Source organism: Arvicola amphibius, chromosome 10 (genome assembly GCF_903992535.2).
Source record: "Arvicola amphibius chromosome 10, mArvAmp1.2, whole genome shotgun sequence".
Taxonomy (NCBI): Eukaryota; Metazoa; Chordata; class Mammalia; order Rodentia; family Cricetidae; genus Arvicola; species Arvicola amphibius.
Genome location: NC_052056.1, coordinates 83,364,935 through 83,379,552, shown reverse-complemented (window position 1 = coordinate 83,379,552; position 14,618 = coordinate 83,364,935). Strand labels below are relative to the sequence as shown.

At 51.9% G+C, this 14,618-nt stretch overlaps 1 protein-coding gene across 2 annotated transcripts in view; it reads left to right on the top strand.

Annotated features, from left to right (window-relative positions):
- Window positions 1-14,618, top strand: part of Scarb1 (scavenger receptor class B member 1) — a 66,734-nt gene that overhangs the window by 23,318 nt on the left and 28,798 nt on the right. For both annotated transcript variants that reach the window (XM_038344619.1, XM_038344618.1), the window contains exon 2: window positions 13,803-13,960. In XM_038344619.1, the coding sequence (XP_038200547.1) occupies window positions 13,803-13,960 (158 nt within the window). The remainder of the gene's footprint in view (window positions 1-13,802; window positions 13,961-14,618) is intronic.

Sequence of the window (14,618 nt, the reverse complement as noted above, 5' to 3'; positions counted from 1 at the left end):
GTGGAAATGGAAGGTGTCTGTTCCCTGGCAGCTGGGATACTCACAAAGTCCAGCACAAGGCCTCCTGCTCCAGGCCAGGAGGGACACTTAGTGCCTTAAATCGTCTTTAGGTGTCTTCGTGTCACACTGAAGCCTTGGGGGATTATTGGCCTCGCAGAGGAGACAGGCACAGAGGAGGAGGACACTGAGGCTCTTCTGGGGAAACAGGTATTCCTTCTTCCCATTGAGCTGACTGCTTTATTGCATGCTGGGCCCTTCCCAGTTCCTGGAACTGCAGGACAGACAGACAAGGTCTTAAGGGACTATCTGCAGCACACAACACCTGCACGAGAGGGGATCTGGTTGAACGAAGGGCCGTGGTGAGCGTAGATAACCAGGACACTGGTGGGGGAGGGGGCTCTGGTGCTGAGGAGGAGTAGCCAGGCCTCTTTGAGGGTCGGACCAGTAGCCTTTCCACCTGACCAAGGACCAAAATGAGTGTTTGTCCAAAGTCGCTCGTGGGTGGTGGTAGCACCTGTGATGTTCAGGACACCTGTCGGGCTGCAGGTTGCAGAGGGTCAAAGGTCATGCACACCCACAAGGACAGCCTCTGTAAACCCAGTAGGTCACAGGTATTTGGAGAAGCAGCTGCAGCTTCCACGTGAAGCCGTTGTCTCGAAAAGCTAAACAGAGAATCACTCTCCAGTGTAACTTGTTGTAGGTTGCTTTGTACTCTTTGCTCTTTTGAGGGGCCTACCACCCTACTCCCAAATAAATCACACATGGAGGCTTATGATTACTTTTAAAAGCCTTAGCTTGGCTTGTTTCTAACCAGTTTTTTTTAAGTTATCCTATTTCTTGCCTCTGGGCTTTTATCTTTCTCTGTTTCTGTATACCTTTCTTTACTTCTTTCTCGGTGACTGGCTGGGCAGCCGGCTTGGTGGCTGGCTCCTAGCATCCTCCTCTCCTCATTTTCTTGCTCCTTCTGTTTATTCTGCCTGCCAGCCCTACCTATCCTTTCTCCTGCCTTGCTATTGGCCGTCCAACTCTTTATTAGACCAATCAGGTGTTTTAGACAGGTGAAGTAACACAACTTCACAGAGTTAAACAAATGCAACAAAAAAGAATGCAACACATCTGTGCATCATTAAGCAAATGTTCCACAGCATGAAGAAATGTAACACATCTTAAACTAATATTCTACAACAAGATGCAGTGTGATTTTGTTCGCAGGAGCCCTTAGAGTACCCAGGTGGTGAGGTGGGGTCCTGGGGAGAGGGGAAAGGGGTTGGGTAGAGTGTTGAATGGGGACGGTCTCAGAAGGGCAGACGGGAGGTAGTCTGTGGCCATTGGTGGGGACAGTTGCCCAATGCCATGGGAGTGGATGCTTAAAAGTGGTCAGCTCTGGAGGCTTCACCGCAATGCGAGTGAATAAGCCAGTTGTGGCCAGTTTCCCCCTGAAGGGACGTGGGTCGCAAGCCTCTTTACTCTGGCTTGTAGATGGAGGACCCAGTGTCTATGGTGGCTGTGCTCCAGCCTGATGAAAGTCTTAGAAAATCTCAATTCCCTAGAAGTGTGGCCCTGAGCCATAGCTGGTGCTGTAACCACTGCCCCTTCCTCTGAGGTTTGGCCGACTTCTGACTGCATTCTTGAACCTCAGCCAGGGCAGAGCTGGAGGCCCTTGTGGTACTGTCTACATAGGGGTGTTTGTGAGTGGGTGCCTTTCTTGGGATAGCCTTGTGCTTCAAACCACTGCATGCATTGCCACTGGAAGGGGCCATGCGGGTGCCATGCAACAGTCTGGGGACCAGGCTATGGTCGGGAGCTGAGGATGGAAGCCCTGGCCCAACCCAGCCCCATGGCCTCATCTGGCCTTGTGTGGCACTGGCTCAATGGAGACCTCTCTCACATTTCTAAATATTAAAGTCCATAGCTGCTACTGAAAGAATTCTCTAGAAATCTCCCAGAGATGCCTCACTCAGTCTAGAGTCAGAGCCACCTTCCCTGAGAGGTAGGGCTCTCTACCCGACAGGTGAGCCATAGGTTAGTGGGGGTTAGAGGGCAGAGAACCTTGGGTGGGTAAACAACACAGCCTGCTGTGTGTGTCAAGTGTGTATCCGGCATATGGCTGTCAGGAAACAGAGACAGGAGGATCATCGGTGTGAGGCCAGCCTAGTTGCACACTGAGGTCCAGGCTAGCCTGGGTTGCATAACCTGTCAGAAAAACTACAAGAAAAGATACCTGTTCACCACCTGACTTGGTCCTTGTTAAATGATAGCTATTGTCATTAGCCTGACACTTTGGCCCAAGAACAAGAAACAGGAGCTCCTAGAATCCCTTGGGGCACTTGGAAGGCAACCAGGCTTCTCAATTTTTTTCTTCTCTTCTCTTCTCTTCTCTTCTCTTCTCTTCTCTTCTCTTCTCTTCTCTCTTCTCTTCTCTTCTCTTCTCTTCTCTTCTCTCTCCTCCTCCTCCTCCTCCTCCTCCTCCTCCTCCTCCTCCTCCTCCTCCTCCTTCTCCTCTTCCTCCTCCTTCTTTCTTGAGACAGGCTCTGGCTGTCATGCTGTCATGGAAGTCACGGCAATCCTTTTGCTTTAGCCTCCTGAGTTCAGGGATTACAGATGTGAGTTGCCACACCCAGTCTTCCTGCCACATGGATTGCCTTCATTAAAACCGAGCTGGGTTCTGCATTGACTTGTCTCTGCTTTCAGGGTGGGACCCTGGCCCTGCTCTGCCGTGACTTAGGGCAGCTCAGCCTGAGGGTGGTGAGAGTCATGGCTGGTTGCTGCTTGTTGCTAGGCCGTGTCCTGAGCAAACTGGCCCCTGTTCAGCAGGCTCCAGTTTAGGGTTGCGGTAGAAGCCTCTGGAAGCATCACTAAGTTGTTTTCATCTTTCTGAGTGACATCTAGGATTGAGCGACAGATTGCAGAGAGGTGGGAGTGGGTGACAGGCTCCAGGACTGGGTGATAGTCTGCTTTAATTGCTGTTTCCTAATGATGCGGCACTGTGTGGTGCTCCCTCTAAGGGTGCTGGTGCCGCCGCCACCGCATGCCCACAGATGCACCTGACGCTTCGAGTGCTTCCTCTCCTGTCCCTGAGTCATGCAGACTAGCAGAATCCTCTTGTCCACTCACAGCCCCTTCCCTGAGGGCAGAATCCAGTTTGGTTAACTTTGCCTCATAGTGCTCAGTACCAGTTTGGGGCCTTGGAGGGGCTTGGGCCTGGTGGAATGAATGAAAACGATTGGAGGGACGGATGAACAAATGAATGAACCGCTAAATGAATAATGGAATGAATGAATGACTGTTCTCAGCCTGTGCTGTTCTTCGTTGGGGCTAAGTGGGAGTGGCAATGGGTGCAGTCACCATGTGAGCTGTGGGTTAGGGTGTCTTCGGGCTGTGCCCTGTTGGAATGGAGTGTGTGTGTGTGTGTGTGTGTGTGTGTGTGTGTGTGTGTGTGTGTGTGAAGCCAGGGCTCTGTGCACATACCACACAAGTGCTCTGATGTCAGCGCCTGGCCCTTGCAACTTGAGGACTGGAGTTGCTCTCCAGTCTAGGAAAATCACTGCTTAACAGAAGCCTGCTAAACAGTTATAGGCCCCAGAGCAAAAGCCAGCCTCAGAGGCTTCCCACGAGGTCTCACTCACTGACAGCCGCCCACGGTCCAGACACATTTGGTGTATGAATCTGCTCTATGTTCAGTACTGTGGGGGTTCAGCCCTGCGGGATTTCATCTGGATGGCCCTTATTGCAGGCTACCTTCGGGAGCACAGGGAGTATGCTCGGTGATGGATATATACACAGGTACCAATATGTCTTTGTCCAGTCATGCCCAACCTGGGAGCTTCCTGAGGTTTTTTATTGCTCCTGGCCCCAGAGAAACCCACTGGCAGTGAGGATGCTTTTGGTATGACCCCCGAGTCCTGAAGCTGCCGTGGAGGGGCAGTGAGGTACCCACTAGGGACCTTCTGATGGAGCCAGCAGATCTTTCCTCCCTGGGGCCCTGATGTTTATACCTGGACAGGTCCCCTGCCCTGTCAAGCTGGAGTCAGACAGAAGTCAGGAGACATGCATCTTGAGGCTACCTTCCTTAAAGATATGTCTGCCTGTCCTTGTGTGTCACCAGAGCAGAAACCAGTTTTCCCATAACCCGAGGGACTCAGCAGCCACACCCTTTGACGTCTAGGGAATGTTCTAGTGTGTGACTGTGTGGTCATGGATATCACACTTGTGTATTGAGCTACTGTGGTGAAACTCTTGAAACCATTTATGGGTAGCCTGTGGGTGGATGCTGACATTTCCCCAGGATAGGAGTGGACTACCACGTCACAGTGACAGGTATTCAGCTTCAATTAGGCAAAGCCATGGCACCAACACACACTGCCACCAGCAACATGTGCATCTTCTAGTTGCCCCATATCCTTGCCGACATTTGTGACTAACAGTCTTTCTCATTTTAGCCGTGCTAGTATATGCCATAGAGCTCCTTGTGAATTTAGGGGACATTTCCAGAGTTGGTGGGATAGCTTTATGAAGTCATAGGTCACCGATCTTTATGCTCTGCCATCCTTTGTGTGTGGCTTTTAGTCTTAAAGCTGCCTCAGGATCCAGGGTGACTGCTGTAGCTCTCTCCATCACAACTTGAATTTCTGGATGCATGTTGGGGGGAGGGAGCTTGTCCCTGAAGCCACAGAAATTCTTGGTGTGGGAAGGGTGTGATGAAGAGGGGCTGTTTTACAAAGATTGGTCCTGTCCCTTTTCTTCACCACTGTGGTTCAGGCCTAGTACACAGCCTCTTGTGTACTGAGGGCTCAGCAGAGGCTGTGGAAGGAGATGGGGAAGATGAGAGATGATGGCAAGTGTGCCAGGCATGGGAGGGTTGGTGCAACGGGCCCACGGGCTCGGGAGCACCCTAGGGGAATGTGAAGAGTGAGTGAGGTAGGCGGTACAGAGAAGTGATGTTGGGCTGATGCAGGGGAGGGAGACTACCTCGCTGGTCACTGCCAGGGATCTGGTGCTCGACTTGAGACCCAGGGAACCCCCAGAAGGGTGGGAAGGTGAGTTTGCTGCTCTGACTTCCATATGAAATGATTTCTCTGGTTCAGGGGGAGAGCAGGCAGCATTGGGGGCAGGTTGGGATGGGGCTGGAAGCTGGTAGATTTGAGGCCTACTTAGGAGGAACAGCAGCTGAGATGGGAAGGAGCAAGAGTCAGGCCTGACTCAGCCTCTCAGTTTCTGTCCGTCCCATAACCCCCGTCCCTCCGGTTGTTTCGGGGGCAAGCGTGTAGGTTCCTTGTAAAACTTCTTCTAAAGAGTTTTTCAAAGGTGTGTGAGTGTCTTGCCTGCGTACATGTCTGGGCGCTACACCTGTGCCTGGGTGTATGTTTGTGTACCACATGTGTGCCTGAGTGCGCGTGGAAGCCAGAGGAGAGTGGCAGGTTCCTTAAAGGTGAAGTTAAGGATGGTCATGTATTGCCATGAAGGTACTGGGAACTGGACCACTCTGCAGGACCTGCCAGACCTCAAAGTGGCCAGAGAACCTAACCATTGAGCCGTCTCTCCAGCCTCTTCCGATATATGGTGTCTCCAAACTGCAGGCTGGATTGTCCACTGGGGCGCATCCTCCCTGTGTGCACAGGGCTCGTGTAGTGTGACTGGCTGGCTCAGAGTGGGCAGGATCTGCCTCAACCCTGAACCAGGCCTGGTGAGCCCATCGGCAATGAACTGTGTTTTGTTTTTTTGTTTGCTTTGCAGACAGGGTTTCTCTGTGTATCGCTGGCTGTCCTGGAACTCACTCTGTAGTCCAGGATGGCCTCAGACTCAAGAGATCTGCCTGGCTCTGTCTCCCAAGTGCTGGGATGAAAGGTGTGCGCCACCGCCGCTGTCACCACCACTGCCGCCGTCACCACCACTGCCGCCGCCACCACCACCCAGCCAGAGCTGTGTTTTTGAGCCTAAAATGTGTTTCCTAGGGGAGGGGTTGGGCTTTGCAATTTCCTGGGTCAGATTAATGATTGCTTCATGAAACCACAGCACTTGAGCTGAGCCACTGGGAAGGCCCTGGAGAGGCTAAGAACAGTGGCCTGCAGACCCTGTGTGGTTCTATGTGGAGACAGAGCCTGGGTGAGGTTCCATCTCTGTGGTCTTCATGGGATAGAGGCTCCTGGCCTGGTGCCTTGTGCCTGTGATATATGGTCAGAGAGTCCATGAGGTGAAGTGTGCCAAAGTGTCTTGTTACCCACACGGAGACCTCAGGTCCCCAGCACCTCTGATCATCTCCATCTGTCTCGTTTTCTTTTGCGTGGAGTCTCTGAGATCCAGGTATGTTTGGCTCTAACATCCGGCAGGATGACCTTTAGTTGAGAATTACCCTGGCTACAGTCAGAGCGCCCTCTCACCCCATGGCCATTGTGCTCTCTTTGGTTTGGGTGGCCCAGAGCTCACCTCTGACTCAAAACATTTGGTTTTGTTTGTTTATTTGTTTGCTCATTTATTTATTGAGGCAGGGTTTCTCTGTGTGTAGCTCTGGCTGTCCTGGAACTTGCTCTGTAGTCCAGGCTGGCCTCAATCTCACACAGATCTGCCTGCCTCTGCCTTCCGAGTGCTAGGATTAAAGGCCTGACCCCAAAGCATTTGTTTATCTGGTGCCCCGCCACCCCATCCAGTTCTACTCTGGAAGGCAAGCTCGCTTATTCTCTGCTGTACCCCAGCACCCAGGTCACTGCTGGGGCACTGAGCCACTTGCCTAGTATGTATTTGGGGGTACAAGCAAATGATTGGAACACCCAGTCCCTCATTGTCCAGAGCAAGGAGATTGCTCCAATGTTCCTATCTCTCAGGCACTTGGAGTGCATTTTGGGGGTCCCCAAGACTTGCAGAGTGGGGTTGAGGCAGTTTATGGCTACTGGCAGAGGAGGAAGTCCCTGCATATTATTCTGTTGGTGTTGCTATAATAAAGGATCCAGTCTTGATGTTGGCATCACCTACGTCTAATGAGGCCACTTCGTCTTGCCGTGTGCTGCTGGAAACATCTGTGAGCAGAGAGATTGCATCGGGGAAATCAGAAGCCAAAGAGAATCTGCACCTCACAGTTGTTTCCCAGTGAGGCCACGCTTCCCGAGGGTCCCATCCCATCTCACGTGGCTTCTTGTTAGAAACCAAACCTCTCTGATGCAGGGTCTCTCACTAGGATCTGGGTTTCACCCCAGGCATCCTGCTGTCTCCACTTTTTCAGTGCTGGGACTACAAGCATGTATCACCACACCTGGCTTTATGTATTGGTGCTGGGGTCAGGGGTAACCTCAGGCCCTTATACTTACGGCTGAGCCATCAGAACTCTGTTCTCAAGCCCATTCTATATCAAAAGTGCCCACAGGATGCCGGGTCCTCTGGGGGTTCGTTTCCCACACTGGTGGATTATGGTGTTCCAGGATTGGCTTCAGCTCCTTCCTCCAAGTCTTCTGAGGTCTTGCCAGGTGCTTGGCGCTGCCTAGAGTTCACTGATGCAGCGTGAGCATCGTTGGTGGGATTTATGGCCTGGCAGGGAGACATAAGCACAATACACAGGATGAGTTCATTAACGTGACTGGGAAAACAAGGAGTGCCGCGGAAAAAACAAGAGTGGGTGCGGGAGCTCGGGGCTCAGGGTGAGCTGTGTGGGCCTTCCTGAGAACAGACCCAGCATCCCAGGGGGCCTCGCCTATGAGGCTTTGTTGGCAAGCACATAGAAGACAGAAGGAACAGCATGCAAGGGTCTGGGTGAGAGTGTGCAAGCTTCCAAGGCAGAACAAGGATGCCGGGCTGCTGGAGTGTTGGGGTCGATGGCAGGACATGTCGCTAGAGATGCCACCGGGGCCAGATGGAGGAACGGGCTCAGAGTCAATGTTAACAGGGTCAATTCATTAAATTTTTAAAAATCATTTTGGTGGGGAGGTGGGCATGCAAATGCCTGAGCGTGTGCAGAAGCCAGAGGGCAGTTTGCTGGAGTAGGTGCTGTCCCTCCATCATGTGGGTCCTGGGGACCCAACTCTGGCCCTCACGCTTAGGGGTGAGTGTCTGTACCCGCTGAGTCATCTTGTCAGCCAAAGAACTCCAAAGTTAAAAAACATTTTTTTTGAAAGATATTAGACCACAAGCTTCAGATAAGGGAAAGGCCACAACGCCATTGGCATTATGCTTCCCGCATTAATCACCGGGCTCAAGGCATTTCATACTTTAGTCTCGCGAAGCCCCAACCAGCTGCTCTCACCCCAGGCATCTGAGGCTCTGGCTAGTCCCCTGTGACCAAAAGAGCCAAGCGGGATCTTTGGGGAGCCTGCCCTGCCAGCTTTCCTGAGAGCCCTCAGGGAGGGGAACCGAGCTAGTCTGTTCCGGATGAGGGCCTGCGGGCACTCTCCAGCTCTGCTGGGCTCTTGCACCTTGAGATTCCTCTAGGGCAGAGTTTTCAAACTCTGGGATGTGATCTTACTGATACGGGTTGTGACATCCCTGGGATGTGGGCGATTGGCATTTAAAACATGGTGTGTGTGTCGGGGAGGGTGCCAGAGAAATGGTTCAGAAGAGGAGTGGGGGGGGGGGGTTCATGTGTGCCGGTGCCAGAAGAGGGTGTTGGAGCTCATGGAAGCTGGAGTTGCAGTTCTGTGTGTTCTAGAAACCAGATTCAGTCTCCTGGAAGAGCAGCAGGTGCCTTTAACCACTGATCCGTCTCTCCACAGCTGACCCCCACAAGTTAAAAACAAAAAATTAATAAAAATCTAAGCCACTAGAAGCCTGATTTAATGACATGGTTAATTCCGGCACTGCAGAGGTGGAAACAGGAGAAGATCAGGAGTTTGAGGTCACCACCCTCGACTACATAGAGGGTTCAGGGCCAGCCTGGGCTACAAGAGATCTCATCACATGCAAAGAATCCAGGAATCTACCCTAGAGGAGCAGGGGGCAGAGTATAGGAGTCAGAAATACTGCCACCAGAATGGAGGTCATTCTGGCTGCGGAGGTTGCCCTGGGGAACGAGCAGCATTTGGAAGCTGGTGTTCTGGGTTCCACGCTGAACAGGGGCTCTACAAGCCACTGGGCATTGCACAGATGCGGCCTATCAGACATGCACACGGCTACCTGCCGTCTCTCCAGGCTGTGTACCTCATCTGTGCCCTCGCTTATTTTGCTTGGGCTTCCTATTTTTGCACAGTTGCTGGGAAATTACATCCTAATTGACTTTACAGCTTATCTTTTTAATATTATGGGTGAATTTCAGTTTGGATATACAATTTAGGGGCCAGCGAGATGGGCCAGTGGGCTTGCTGCCAAGCCTGAGTTCAACCTCTGGGACCCACATGGTGGGAGGGGAAAACCAATTTCTACGGGTTGTCCTCTGACTTCCACATGTGTGCCCAGGCATGTGCAAACCCACATCCATACCCACATGCTCAAATAAGTAACTGCAGTGATTCAAAACATAAATGAGTAAACCTTTATGGAGACATGCCAGCCTTGTCTGTCCTGGAGCCTTCACCACACAGTAGGACTCACGCAGCCTGTGTGCCTTGCGTCTGCCTTCTCTTCTTCCCCCGTAGTACTACATTGCATCCACTGTGCCGGGAATGGAACTGACTTAATCCACCAGGTCACACACGCAGTCGTGAGCACCCGTGGGGCTTGTCCGTGTTGCCAGAGGCAGGTTGGCAATCTCCCAGTGGATCTCCAGATGTTTCCTAGAGCCTCACTTTACAAACACCCCTGTCATGGGTGGACACGGAGCCCGGCACGCTCTCCTAGCTGGCCAGCCTTTGCTGGAACTCCCCCCTGGGACCTCTTTCTGGCACAACCTGTTTGGTCTTTGTTTTGTTCTCTTGCTATTGTGAGATGAACGATTGCTGTAGGGTCATGCTGGCCTTGGCAAGGCTGCCAACTTTCTGCCCCAGCTGCCTGAACGCTGAGGCAACAGTCGTGTACCCCAACACACAGCTAGAGCTGCCTGAACACTGAGGCGACAGTCGTGCGCCCCAACACACAGCTAGAGCTGCCTGAACGCTGAGGCGACAGTCGTGCGCCCCAACACACAGCTAGATCTTTTTTCTTTTAACTTTTCCCATTTTGTCTGCTTCGTCACGGTGACAGGGATTGAACCTAGGGCCTTGCACATGCTGGATAAGCCCTTGCCTACATTTTAAATACAGCATCGTTTATTTATTCTTTGAGATTACAGCATTCACACAATGTATTTCAATGGTATAGACGTGCTGCTCCTCCCAGGTTCTTCTACAGCCCATCTAACTTATATTTTATATGCTTTTCTTTTGTCCTTCGAGATAGGGTCTCACTGCGTAGCTCTGGGTGGCCTCAAACTCCTCCTGCCTCTGCATCCTGAGTGCTGGGAGTGAAGGCATGCATACCTTACCAGGCTGGTTATTATGGTAGCTTGCAGGGGTCACAGCTGGGTGAGACTGTTGGATTTTTCAGCCCCAGCTGCCTGCATAGCGCCTTCTCGCATTGTGAAAGTGGAACAGGGAGGAAGCTTCCAGGTCAGCACCAATGTGATTTCTCTAAATTCTGTGACCAATGTGTGTGGTATCGTCAGCAGTAGAGTCTTACCATCAGGTGCCTGTATTGTTTGAGATCTCCTTGACCTAAATTTTGAGGGGATGCTGGGCGGTGGTAACACACACCTTTAATCCCAGCATTTGGGAGGAGGTAGAGGCAGGTGGATCTCTATGAGTTTGAGGCCAGCCTGGTCTACAGAGCTACACAGGGAAACCCTGTCTTGAAAAACAAAAACAAACAAACAAACGAAAAAAGAACTTAAGGGGAGAAATCCCACACCTGGTCCTGGGTTTATCTTCATTGTTTTGTTTCTTCTTTTTTTTAAAAGGAGCTTTAAAAAAATATTTATTTTAAATGCATTTGTGTTTTGCCATGTGTTGTGAGCTGCCATGTGGGTGCTGGGATTGAACCTAGGTCCTCTGGAAGAGCAATCAGTGTTTTTAACCATTGAGCCACTCCTCCAGTTCCCTGTGTAGTTTCTTTTTGAGACAGGGTTTCATTATGTAGCCCTGGTTGGCCTGGAACTCACAGAGAGAGATCTACCTACTTCTCCTTCCAGAGTGCTGACCTCAGGCTTCTTATTTACCTCTGGGAGAAGTACTCTCTCTGTCTCTCTGTCTCTTTCTCTCTCTCTGTCTCTCTCTCTGACTCTGTGTGTGTGTGTGTGTGTGTGTCTGTCTGTCTGTGTTTTATGTTTGGAAACAGAGTCATTTGCCTGGTACTTGGTGATTAGACTGGCAAGCCAGTGAGACCTAGGGATTTCCTTGTCTCTGCCTCCCCAGTGATAACATGAGAAGCCTATGCCACTGTGCCTAGCTTTTTTATGTGTGTTCTAGGGATTGAACTCTGGTCATGCTCACCCAAAAAGCACTGACCCCTTATCTTCCCACTGACCTGTCTCGCCACCCCTCAAAGAAGTGTTTAATACCCAGCCCAACTGTGCTCTCCCAGGTGCCTTTCTGCCTGCTGGACTGGCCTAAGGGATCCTTGGGGGCAGCACTGTCCTCAGGAGACTTACCTTGGTTTCTCCCACTCTGTGTTCCAGAGCTGTTATCTTTGACCTTGGGAAGGGGGATGGATGGATTGACAGAATCAGCTGTGTTTGGCCTTGAGTTTCATGACTGTCATCTTATCTCATATCCTGGTGTCTCTGGTCTCTTTGACTGAAAAAAAAAAGCGATTCTGTAGTCACAGTGGGCCAGAATCCACCTTCTTGAGTGTGGGGCAGAGTGGGGAGGGTCACTTTTCACTGGATGACAATGTGATGCCAGGGGCCCGTCTGATCCAGCTGTTGCTCCTTGTCAATTCTCATTTAAACCTTCCAGTGGCCCCATGAGGTGGACACTGTGCTTGGTCCATGGCAAGACCTCCTGTGTCACCAGGGTAAAATGACTATGACAGTCGCTGCATCAAAGGGCTATGGTGCTGGCCAAGAGTGTGAAGTACAGTACAGAGGGCAAGGCCTGGCATGGGGCACCCAGGGACACTCTGGCTGCCGCCACCAGGGTCCTGAAATGCCTCTCCGTGTGTGCCAGATGTTCAGGCTGTGGTTGAATGCAGCCACAGGAGGCTACAGCTGTAGGAAGATGTGACGTGGCCTCTCCTAGCTGGGAATTCATCCTCAGCAGACGGTTGACTTTCTTTGAGTCCCACAGAGGACAGGCTAGACCCAACCGTGGCTTCCGTGACGGGGCCTTGTAGTATTCAAGAACAAACTCTGGCTCTGAGAGGTAAGCTAGGCCTAGGGGAGTGTGGTCCAGTGTCAGCCTGCCCTGCCAGCTCTGGCCTGCCACCTGTTGTTTCTGGCTGTTTGGGGACAGCGGGATAGTTGTCCTTGTCCTGGAAGGCCTAGTTCCGACACAGTCGAAGGTGATGGCTTTTGGACATTGCTGTCTCCGAAGAGCTGGGGGCGGGGACTCTTAGCTCTATAGAAAGCAGAGGGTCAGAGCCTTTGGGAAAATTGGTGGTTTTGTTTTGAGAAGAGTCTCATTCATCACGGATCCCAGGCTGACCTCAAAGTTACCATCTTCCTGTTTCAGCGCCCCAAAGTACTGGGAGGACAACCCTGAACCACTTTGTTTGCTTTTCACAGCTGTGATTGAAGCCAAGGCTGCCTGTGTGCTAGACAAGCCCTGAGCCACACCCCGGCCCCCGCTTGGTGCTTTTTCTATCCCACGAAGCTGGTGACTGCCAGTAATCCTCTTCCCAGTGTCTTCTTCCCTTTCCTTGCTCTCTCAACATGTCACATGACACTGGCTTCCTTCCTCCCGATGCACAGAGCCTGTGTTTCCCTAATTCAGTAAGAGTCCCACAAGGCTGGAGACAGACAAGTCTGTCTCGTTCCCACTGCTGTCTGCCACTCCTGGAACCTAACCTGTCAAGGGTTGTTGCTCATAGCGTGCTTGATGAGGGAATGAGTGAATGAATGAAGGAAGGAAGGAGTGGATAAAGGAACAAATGGATTAGTATAAAGGAATGAGGGAATAAACAATGAAAAGTGAAATGATCCGTGAATGAATGTAGATGAATGAATGAATGAATGAATGAATGAATGAGCGAATGGCTTAATGGATGAGTGACTGAATGGAAGTGGAAATGCCGCCGAGTCACGGCCACCCGTGCAGGGCTCCAGTCCTAAGAGCGCCTCCCCTTAAGAGCACTGTCTTAGCCAGCATTCTGTTTTGCTGGGAAGAGATACCATGACCAAGGCAACTCGTAGAAAAGAAACTGGAGGCTTGTTTACAGCTTCAGAGGCTTAATCCATTTCCTCACGGTGGGGAGCATGGCAGCAGGTAATGTGGGCATGGTGTTCAAGGAATAGCTGAGACCTTACATCCCTGGGCCTGGAGGAGGCTTTTGTTTTGTTTTGTTTTTCTAGACAGGTTTTCTCTGCAAACCCTGGCTATCCTGGAACTCACTCTGTAGACCCGTCTGGCCTTGAATTCAAAGAGATCTGTCTGCTTCTGCCTCCTGAGTGCCCTGGGATTAAAGACAAGCGCCACCACTGCCACCCTGCTTTGGGCTTTTGAAGTCTCATAGCCCACCCCTAGCAACACACCTTCTCCAACAAGGCCACACCTCCTAGTCCTTCCAAATAGTTCACGGGCTGGGGTCTCAGCATGCAAATACATAAGCCCACGGGGCCATTCTCATTCAGACCACCACAGCCACCTTTCTTTTCTGGTGTGTCTTTGGGGTCCTTGGCACGGGCCAGTCTCAGGCAGCTTCTGTGAACCTTAGGTTGGGAAGCCCCTCCTCATGCACTTTTCTGTGTCTCCCTACAGAATGTCCGCATAGACCCCAGCAGCCTGTCCTTTGCGATGTGGAAGGAGATTCCCGTCCCCTTCTATTTGTCCATCTACTTCTTCGAGGTGGTCAACCCCGACGAGATCCTAAAGGGCGAGAAGCCGATAGTGCGGGAGCGTGGGCCCTACGTCTACAGGTGAGGCCAGGTGGGGTGGGGTGGGGCTGTGGTGGTGGAGGTTCTGCTGTGCTGAGCCTTGGAGATTGCTCCAGATGTGGGCCAGGCACAGAAGCGGGAGGCCATAATGGCTGACGGTTTCTTTGTGGAGTGATGCTGTGGGCCTGGGCTAGTGTGTGTGTGTGTGTGTGTGTGTGTGTGTGTGCATGGGGGCGGGTGGGCACAGAGGGTACAAAAGGGGCAAAATGATTGCTATGGAGTCAGGAAGGTTAGGCAGTGCTGCAGGAAGCCAGTTAACATGGCACATAAGAAAAGGGACAGAGCACGGAGGGGGCTTGTGTTTTAGGGGGCCTGTGTGGGGAGACTTGTGACTTCAAGGATGGGAGGGGACAGTGGCCCTGGAACGGTAGGATGAACAATGCAAAAGCCCTGAGGTGGGAGAATGGTGGCACTGGGACGAGCAAGGAAGCCAGCTTACCGTACCATAGGGCCGAGGGCTTGCCTGCCAGCACCTCTCTCCTTGGTTTCCAGTGGGTGCGCGCCTGCTGAGGTGCACCCTACAGATGCAAAAGCTGAGGCTCAGAGGTGTCTGCTTTCAGTGGCACATGTCCCAGTCCTGGGCTCTCACGGTTGAAACTATGGACTCAAGAGTGGCTGCTTGGTCTTCCACCCCGGTCGA